Source organism: Littorina saxatilis, linkage group LG12, assembly GCF_037325665.1.
Source record: "Littorina saxatilis isolate snail1 linkage group LG12, US_GU_Lsax_2.0, whole genome shotgun sequence".
Lineage (NCBI taxonomy): Eukaryota > Metazoa > Mollusca > Gastropoda > Littorinimorpha > Littorinidae > Littorina > Littorina saxatilis.
In genome coordinates, this window is record NC_090256.1 from 53,412,685 (window position 1) to 53,422,952 (window position 10,268).

Consider the following 10,268-nt stretch of genomic DNA (forward strand, 5'->3'; position numbering starts at 1 on the left):
TAGATGAGGATTTTGGTCTGTGTCCAACTGGTTGTTCTTTACAAGTGTACAAATCTATGGCGATTTTGTTACACGAGATTAAAGATATCTTAAAAGTCTTCGATCGTATTCAGAAAGCAAATCGTCTCTGTATTTCACAAACCTCCCATCTCAATTTCTGCAGTTTTGAGAAAATCGAGCAAAAAAAAAGTTTTGAAAATTCACTGCTTCTAGTACAGCTTTAATGGGTTCTTAGTTTCAGTGCTCTAGCAGTCTAACTGTGTTAATGTCAATTGATGATATTCAATACAGCTCATCAAAAATAGGATGTTTTTATCCAATTTTCTGTTCCGATGGTCACCTGACCATATTTCATATTTCTGAGAAAAAATATTAGTAAGTCAAAAATACAACCTGTAAGTCATGTTATGACAGTTTCCGTCCAAGTGCGGGACGAAAACTTATGTTTAACCCCAATAGCATTTTTTTTGCGCTCTCTTGAAACAAATAAAGACAGTTTTCTTCTCAATAACTTTTTCTCACTTTAAAATGCAGCTGGAGATAGAGCTTTTCTCACCACATGGGCAAAACAATAAGGGAGCTAACTATTGTTTCAGTTCCAAACCTCTAAAATTGAGAATCAAGTTTGTAAATTACAGCGACAAAATGGCACTCCGACCACATATGGCAGTTTTAGAATTTTAGTTGTGAATATCAAGCGATTTCATTCTTTTTTGACGTTTATACACACATGTCCCACGCTTCTTCACACCCATACAGATCCACACTAAATAAAAACAACGAACACAAAATATTTTTATTTTTTTATTACTTAATTACAAGACAGAACACTTTCTAGAACCGCAACTTTTGGAAGAACCATTTGTTCTTGCCAGTCTTGTACCTGAAACACACAAACAAAAGCAGAACATAAGGTTAGGTTAAACATTCCTGTCTCACTGCGCAGAGAAAAACACCTTTCATATAACATAAGCATCTTTACCGATTATAAGCTCAAAGCGAGAAAAGATTTTTCAACAGCAAGTAACTCTGCACCTTTGTTTCTCAAAATTGCCAAAATATAAGTGTCTCATGCAACTGTAAAATGTATCAATACTTGCGCTTAACCATTATGTACCGTACTTGATAAATTTCAAACCAAACTCGAGTGGAAGAAGGCAGGCTTCAATTCTGGCACCCTACTTCGGTAGACCGTTGAAAGAAAACTTCCGTCTTGGAGGGTAATGGAAATTACTCCAGAATTTCCTTATTTTTTATCCAGAACGAAATATAGAAAATCTTAAATCGCTTAGACGTGTCCATGGCTCCTCAAAGCAAGCACAAAGGATGCGAGGTCAGTAGGCATGTCACCATACTTATTAATCTTTTAAACAGAAATTATCATATTCTGCGAAGATCTTAGAAATAAACATTCTTGTCTTACTCTTAGGGAGGCAAAAATATGCTCAAACATGGTCTGGTTTACTTGACGGAGTACTCCTTTAGCACATTTTCCTTAAATTTTCGTGTGAAAAAGACTAACCTCTCTTCAAATTTGCCCTTGATGTCCCTCCTGGCCTTGTTCTTCAGGGCAGGGTCTCTGAAGGCATCCTTGTTGACCACTGACTTCTCAAAGTTGATGTCCACAGAGTATCTGAGGCAAACAGGAATCACAGAATCAGATGTCAGAATACACTGAATAGCTTCAACCAGGAACAAATAGGAAATACCAAGAGAGAAAGGTCTGAAACAAAAACACTGACAGAGGATAACAATGACTGAAGTAAAATTATATTCATCTGAACTAATTCCAGAAGCAGAAAAGGTGTAAAGTAAAACATTTTTTTTTTCCAATACAAAAGAAAAGAAGACGGATGTTCTTTCCAGAAAAAAGAGGGGATGTAATCCTCGGAGACACACTACCACAAGATAACAAAGAAGAACAGAAGAAAATGAAAGATAATATGGGATGAACTGTGCAGAGAAAATGACACAATCTAACAATATTAGCCAACATTAAGTGTCACTAGTGAAAATCAAACCCTCTCAGACTGTTCGCAGGAAAATTTAGCATGACATAAAATATAGCTGACCTGGTGGGCATGAGGTGATTGTAGTTCATGACCTTCATGAAAGCCTTCATCTTGGACCTGTCCTTGATCTTCTTCTTGCCCATCTTCCTGGTCACCTTGCGGGGGTAGCGGTCAATGCCAGCAACCAGACAGTGTCCGTAGGGTTTGTCTTGGGTACCATCGTCGTGGTTCTGAAAAACAACCAACAACCAGGTTATTATCCCAAAAATGTAGACATGAGTGGGTAGGTTGAAGTAATTTCTCTTTTCTCGTTTAGCAGATATGTTCCCAAAAACACGATTCAACCACAGCATCCTCCCACAAGATTCCAAGGAGGTGTGGCAGACGAGATACTTTTGCACCAGTACAAAAAATGTTGACAAAAATGTCATATGTTTCAGTTGTATACACTGAAAAAAACAGGACCACATTAATTTCTCTCTCGTTCTTGTTTGTGTCTGGTTTGAGAATAAATAACCCAAATGATGAGGGTTATGTAGAAACGTGTCCCCAATATTGTTGATATCCATACAGTATTCGTTTACAGAACTGTTAAGTCATAATTGTGTTTTAAAGGCACAGTAAGCCTCCCGTAAACCATCACAGATACGGTCAGGCTTTTACACACAGTACAAACACCCTTTCATTTAAACACTCACCGATTGAGAACATCCTAGGTGCCCTCCGTAACGAGCGAACAATTTTCAAAGAATTTATTTTTGCGTGGTTTATCTTACTCCTGAGCCGTCGTGAACCCGTGTGATCCAGTTTCCCTTTTTCACAATGTAGTTGTCAGTCATTTGAATGCGACTCGATGTGAGCTTATCTACAATCAGGGATGAGATTCTTCCGGCAATTGGCGGAATTCCGCCCAAAAGTTCGTTCCCAGGACCATTTTTCTGAATCGTCTAAATCCGTTGAGAAAAAATGGGGGGGGGGGGGGGGGGGGAGGATAGAGTAGTTGTGGTTTCATTGGATTCGATCTGTAAAGTCCTACCTACAACCCTAGAGTCGATTTTCCAGATCAAATCTCCGATAAAATAATGACAACATAACCTCCGTATCGAAGGAAGTGGACCTTCGACCCGAATATGAACTTTCCATTTGGGAATTTCCTCCCAAAACACTTTTAGGGAATCTCATCTCTGACAATAGCACGTTTTTATGCACGAAACAAACGGCTGTGGTTCACAAGAACTCTAGCGATGGCTTTTGACTGTTGAGAGGAACGGCGATATGCATAAACCGTCGTCTGCTACGACCCTTGCGTGACCCCGTTTCCGGGCTTTTCTTTTTTCAAACTTTCAAAACTTCGAATTGTACTGATCTTGTCTTGATGAAAAAAGAATTCTTTTATGATTAAAGAATGTTTGTGTAACAAGCTGTCAATTTATTATTTAGATTTTAAAAGTTAGGTCTAGCGCAAAAACGCACCACGGCCCAAAAACATTCTGATAATCATCGATCCACGGCTATCGCCAGTTTACATTGATAGAATGAGACCCGAACGGAAGTAACTCATTTTTGACAATCTGCAAAATTAATTCTTTGAAAATTGCTCGCTCTTTACGTAGGGCACCTAGGATGTTCCCGTTTGGTGAGCGTTCAAATGGAAGGGTGTTTGTACTGTGTGTAAAAGCCTGACAGTATCTGTGATGGTTTACGGGAGGCTTACTGTCCGGGCGTGATTTCCGGTATTGAATATTCATAACAGCCGTCCAGCACCAAAACGAGGCGCCATTGTTGTAGAGGACCAAGTCCACGAAAATAAATTCTTTCAAAATTTCTCACGCTCGACAGAAAGCAGCCAGGATGTTCCCGTTTGGTGAGCGTTCAAATGGAAGTATGCTTGTACTGTATGTAGATGCTCGGGGAGCTCTGTGATGGTTTACGGGAGGCTTACTGTGCCTTTAAAACAGTCACGATTATGTACCTTAACTGGCTGCTTGGTTATTCAAATAAATTGTTTCCCTTTGTCGATCATAATATTGAAGAAACAGCATCTTTTACAGGGAATATGGATTTAACATCAGGCCTGGGAACGAGTAAAAGTGGTTAGGGCGTACTGACGGGAAAATGTTGCGTTTTAAGCATTTTTAGGGGAAAAACGGAGGCTCTTTTCTTATACAATTACAAAAGGACTTAGTCGTATTTACGACGAAAGGCGTATCATTCCCAGGCCTGTAACATGGCTGAAGTCAAGTCACTAAAGAAACAGCAATCTTTACCATAATCAAGCAAAGACGAACCTATCTTATTCAAAATCGATCAGGTCCATTCACCGTTCAATTGCCAAATTGGAGTAAAAACACGGGTGGTTCTCTACTTTTGTTACACATGAATTCTTAACTGGCTTGAAAAGTCCCAAACATACTGGGAATCTATTATTTGTTGTTCTCACCTTTATGATGATGGCTTTGCGGCCAGCGTAGCGGCCATGCAGGACGAGAACGACCTTCCCTGATTTCATAAATTTCCCCATGGCGGAAGTGCTGTAACAAAGAAAGTAATGAACTGTTAACCACTGTCACTGGCTGATAACAAGCTATTTGGATGCACACAAACTAAATCAAGCCGAGTTATTGTCAGTCTCACTTAATTTTAAACAAAACAAATTGTAATCTAAGAGTAAGAGTGTGAAAAAAGGCGGGGTACGTCTGAATTAGCTTGGGATCCACGGATTTGATATCACATTTATAGTGGACCCTAGCTATTAAATGACTCCTCGCTCGATCTCCGAGTCAATCTTCTTTCAGTATGTGATGTATTTTTGCTCAGACTAGGTGGAAAATGGTATTGTCGTTCACAAGGTTCGGTGTATGCGTGTAGGCTTTAAGTTTAAATGCAACTCAAGTCATTGTGCTTACGACAGACCCCTAAATAAATGCATTAGCAAACTAAAAAAGGCAACAGCAACACCTGCTTTTTCTGCGTATTCGATTGTACCACACAATGAGCATGCAGAAGGTTTACACCCATGCCAGCTACAATATAACTTAGACCAAGACAATGTATCCACTTTCCTTTCATTAGCAAGTGACAAACACTTGAAAAGTTCAAAACCAATCATTCAGTTGACAGAGCAACCAACTCTAGGAATGGAAACGACAGCTTTCATAATACAATTTTTCAGCCGACAATTCAGTACAGTAGTCAAGTTGATCACACATTCTGATATCTTCTGATTCGTGAAGGCTGCCATTCGTGAACTGAGAGGGAGGAAAGCTCATGCTTCAAGATGTCTTCTATTAGCAAACGAAAACACGCTTGTTTTCTACAATTATTACGGGGTTTGTCGATTTCGGTTGTCTTGTCAACATATTCTTACTTTGGTTTCTCTGGAGCTAGATGAGTTCAGGACGAGTAAAATACCGATTAGTAAGCCCACTGTCAAGATCGAAAATAAACAAATACCCAACCGCAGATGACAAAATAATGCCTTGAAATATATGCTGAAACTGTTCCGGTGATAAAATAAAGATAAACTTATAAAAATAATATTTGATGAAACAGATGATGGCAGATTTTACACCTCTGTCTAATTCTACTTGCCTTTTCCACGCCACCGGAAGTTGATAGAGGCCGATCAGAGCGGAAGTCTCGCCAAAGTAACGTGAACAGCTATTTTTAGCTTTCAAAACAATCGAAGCACGTGTTTTTTTTCTGCCTTATACGATAGTTTCAGGATGATAATAATTATGACTGCAATGTCACTGTGATCAAAGTGCTTCCCCTAACTAGCTCTTTGCTGTCATGCCGGTCAATGTTGATGTTATTCAAATGATAAATCAATGAGAAACATCCTGTGGGGTATTTACTTTGGCGAAATGTATTATAAAACCACTGCCACAAACAACAGTGTAAGGGAGATAAGTACTGATTTTATTCAGTTGATGGGCGAGGCAGATTATTCCCCTTATATGTTTTTTTCGGCACTCATTAGTGTTTTGCCGTTGCAGGTAGCAACAAGATTGTAATTTGTCGATCATTGAATTATTTTTGTCTGGGACTAATAGATTCCTGAATCTCAAGAATGGTACTGGTATATATGATCATGAAGAAAAAAAAGCGGATCACAGCATACAAAAGAACACCATAGCAAAATAATTATTGTTCTGACAGGGTTTTGTGATGACAAATATTTTCCTTGTATGTCAAATATGATTAAGAGAATGCGTAAATAATCCGTGTAGTTCCTGGTTTTATTGTTGTTGTATTCATTCTCAAATGATATCAAGATTGTAATCAAATCTGTACCATTCTCAAAACTACGCTCAGCAAGGCACGACAACTCGATCGTTCAGTCTGCATCAAAAGCTTCGGTATAAGTTGTTTCCCTTAGACCGTTAGTATGCACAGAGCACAGTCCATGGTTTGTTTGCTCAACGCCCACCACGAAGGGCCATATCAGGGCGATGCTGCTTTGACATATAACGTGCGTCACACACAAGACAGAAGTCGCAGCACAGGCTTCATGTCTCACCCAGTCACATTATTCTGACACCGGACCAACCAGTCCTAGCACTAACCCCATAATGCCAGACGCCACTAGGCGGAGCAGCCACTAGATTGCTAATTTTAAAGTCTTAGGTATGACCCGGCCGGGGTTCGAACCCACGACCTCCCGATCACGGGGCGTACGCCTTACCACTAGGCTACTGTGCCGGTAATCACAGTCCATGGGGTTTATCAAGTTATTTTATTTGGCGAGGTTATGCCAGTTAGTCTCTTTTCTTAGTTACCTGTGTGCATTATGCATAATAACTTTAGCAGATGATGTGAACCAATAACGTAGTAAATCAGGAGTGATGTGTGTGTGTGTGTGTGTGTGTGTGTGTGTGTGTGTGTGTGTGTGTGCCAGGGCGGATTAGGGGGGGGGGGGTGGTTACAGGGGTTCCGAAACCCCTCCCCCCCTCGGCTGTAAAAACAAACAAACCCAAACAAACCTGTGAATTTTGTTGTTGTTTCTGTCTGTAAAGCCGGTGGAAGTGTTAATTGTTTAATCAGTATCATTTTTGTACAGTTTTAACTGCCACTCCTATGCGACATGTCTTTCTTCTAACCATACTGTATGATGTCGGGAGCAGATATGGAAGATAAATTGCCATTATTTAATAGGCCTACTAACTTTAAAAGAAATAATGAGTGGCTGCTGACACCAGTTGATCATGTTTAAAATCAAGGATAAGCCACAAATTGTTTATAAGATAGCTAAATTTTTTCAGCTTCAGGGGGGCTTTGCCCCCCAGACCCCCACCTCTACCGACCCCTGGACCCCAGGTTGTAACCCCCCCCCCTCGGGTTTAACTGCTACGCCCCTGGTGTGCCAATGTGTGTGTGTGTGTGTGTGTGTGTGTGTGAACGCATGCGTGCGTGTGTGCGTGCGCGCGCGTGTGTGCGTGCGCGCGCGCGTGTGTGTGTGTGTGTGTATGTATGCTTTTAAGAGGGTTGGGGTATGGGGGAGAGAGAGGCGTGGTGAGAGATATGAGTGTGCATAGGATTGAAGTAACAGAGTATGCTCCAGCAACTATCTGCAATTTTTCTTTCGCGATAAAGAATGAGGTTACTGCAGCTTTTGACCTTTTAATACACCAGCAGAATGCACGTAGAACGAGGACAGTAAGTCGTCAACAAGCAAAAGACTTTTTACGAAGCAACATAAGTAGGCCCCTCTGCCGTTTGGCGGCGTTATCATCTACAGTATCTCATTTCAGTCATAATGTCAAAACGCCGTTTTCTCAAGCGAAAAAGCAACGAGTGCATTCTTCACTTCCAAAACACACTCTCTGTCTCTGTCTCTGTGGGTCTCTGTCTACAAATATATCTCCGCGTCTCTCTCTCTCTCCCACCCCTTCCTTCTCTCTCTCCCCCTCTCTTTCTCTCAGTCTTGCGTCGATCCTCCCCCCATAGTTTCGTGTGGATTTGATATATGAGCTAAGTTACATGTGTGCATTATTTAGTGAATTTAGTTCTTGGGATATGAGCTTGGTATAAACATGTCAGTTGAATGCATGTTCCAGTCCGTGACGTTCTCCTAAATAATTCACATTTCTTCCTCCCCTCCACCCCATCCTCCGGCCTTGTTATCGCACGTATATGTATGTGTCCCAAAATTGTATGTCAAACAATTCAATGTGTGTTCGAATTCCCGCATTAGGGTTATAGAATTAGCATGCATTAATTCTTTTGTTACACTGCAGAGACTGAGAGAGAGAGAGAGAGAGAGAGAGAGAGAGAGAGAGAGAGAGAGAGAGAGAGAGAGAGAGAGAGAGAGAGACCAACCAAAGAAAAAGAGAGAGACAGAGACAGAGACAGAGAGACAAGGACAGAGAGAGACAGAGACAGCGAGAGTGAGAGATGTCATCGTGACCAGTCAGCCACCTCTTGCCTCAATGTTTTTTCTCTCCTGTGAGTGCGCGCGACCCGCGGTTCTTTACACTTGTTACGTAATGCAACAGTTTCGGTGACGTGCACGTGTATTAGTCACCGGTGTGTATAGCCCAAAGCGGATCATCAGAACTCGGTTACACGGCACATGCATGACATGCCGTCAGTGGGAGACTCTGTGCGTGCGTGTGTGTACACGTGTGCGTGTGTACGCCTGCGTGCGTCTGTACAGGCGGCGTTTGTGTGTGTTTTGTGTGTGTGTGTGTGTGTGTGGGTGTGAGAGTGTGTGTGTGTGAGTGTGGGTACGTGTGTGTGTGTGTGTGTGTGTGTAATCAGACCCTCCAATTATAAGAATATAATCATAAAGAAATTTATATTTCTTTAAACCGCTCAACTCGGAAGTAACTTTCATGATATAGGCTACATCGGTCTTAATTATTACCAGTCTCATCATCCCATTGCCCTCAATTACACAGGCAATCCAAAGAAAATAATACAAACGATATTTCACCGAAAGCACTATCTTCGGAACAAGCAATCATTTTGAGAGCAGAGACCGAATTTTTAAGGTTGTTTACACCAACGTACGAAAACCATAATTGGCGGTGCATGTGTACCTGACGGTACGGAAATCACTCCACCCACCTCTTACATACCAAGATGGGACATGAACCATCATCTTTTACGTTGTGCGGAGAAACGCTGAGGTTAAAGTGACTGATGGAATGAACGAAAAGTCCGCATGACTGTCGCGTTTGTTTCAATTTGCATTGGAAGTAAAAGATATAGACAGGTTGATAATAAATCACTTTTTTATAGCGCAACACACACACACACACACTCAAACACACACATACACACACACACACACACATACATACACACACGCGCACACGCACACACACACACACACACACACACACACCACGCAGTAACAGTTATGTATTTGTTGTTGATTTGACATTCATGACATATGAATTCACAATTTCCCTTAGTGGTATTGTATAGCGTTTTTTCCTAACGTTTTTTTTCCATGTCTGTATGATGCAATTCTTTCAAATGAAGTGACATGCGTGATACACTGACGTCTAAAAGCGAAGCTAACAGTACCGTGTTGATTTGAGCACTCCGCTTGTGTCCGTTATATCCACAAAGTTACATGAACTCGTGTTTTTGCCCACAAAACTGTGCCAATGCAAACAACACTGTTTTATCCTCATAACGTTGACCCATGTCCGCAATTTTGACCCGAAGAGTTCTGATAGTTGTGGGTTTTAAGATAAGGTAGCGTGCATCACCACTGAGAGTTGACGGTTGTGACCAAAACTCGGTCAGCCGGCCGGTGTTGCAGCAGATTCGTGCATGGTACTGTGCACGCAGCTACTGTGCTCACGTGCGCTGTGTTTCAAGTACTGTAGCCAAAACACACACACACTGCCACACTGACGCAAGAGAGAGAGAGAGAGAGAGAGAGAGAGAGAGAGAGAGAGAGAGAGAGAGAGAGAGAGAGAGAGAGAGAGAGAGAGAGAGAGAGAGAGAGAGAGAGAGAGAGAGAGAGAGAGAGTAGGGGGTGGGGGTTGTACAACAGGTGGCCAACGACCCAACAACCGACACACACGCACATACACACAAGCGCACAGGTATCGTTCGTACATCACGTGTTTTTTCTTGGTTTGTCAGAGGCGTGAACAATTTACCTGCCAAGGTGTGCGGAGGTGGAGGTGGAGGTGGGATGGAGAGGATGGGGGTACACAACAGGTGGCAAACGACCCAACAGCCGACACACACGCACACACACAAACACGCACACGCACACTCGCACACACACAC

General features: G+C 41.8%; 1 protein-coding gene across 1 annotated transcript; it reads right to left on the bottom strand.

Annotated features, from left to right (window-relative positions):
• Nucleotides 1-793: 793 nt before the first annotated feature.
• Nucleotides 794-5,661, bottom strand: LOC138982244 (large ribosomal subunit protein eL27-like). Its single transcript, XM_070355482.1, has 5 exons — nt 5,604-5,661; nt 4,453-4,543; nt 2,073-2,242; nt 1,523-1,633; nt 794-883 (listed from the first exon to the last, which is right to left on the bottom strand). Exons 2-5 carry the CDS (start codon nt 4,531-4,533, stop codon nt 835-837), a joined length of 411 nt encoding a protein of 136 aa, XP_070211583.1. The 5' UTR covers nt 4,534-4,543; nt 5,604-5,661; the 3' UTR covers nt 794-834.
• Between the last annotated feature and the right edge of the window lie 4,607 nt (nt 5,662-10,268).

Bases quoted from the DNA above. Each gene is read 5' to 3' on its own strand.
- LOC138982244 (XM_070355482.1), bottom strand. From the start codon at position 4,533: ATGGGGAAATTTATGAAATCAGGGAAGGTCGTTCTCGTCCTGCATGGC. The intron at 2,243-4,452 runs GTGAGAACAACA...GTTGTTTTTCAG, and splicing joins GCAAAGCCATCATCATAAAG to AACCACGACGATGGTACCCA. The intron at 1,634-2,072 runs GTCAGCTATATT...TGTTTGCCTCAG, and splicing joins AATCACCTCATGCCCACCAG to ATACTCTGTGGACATCAACT.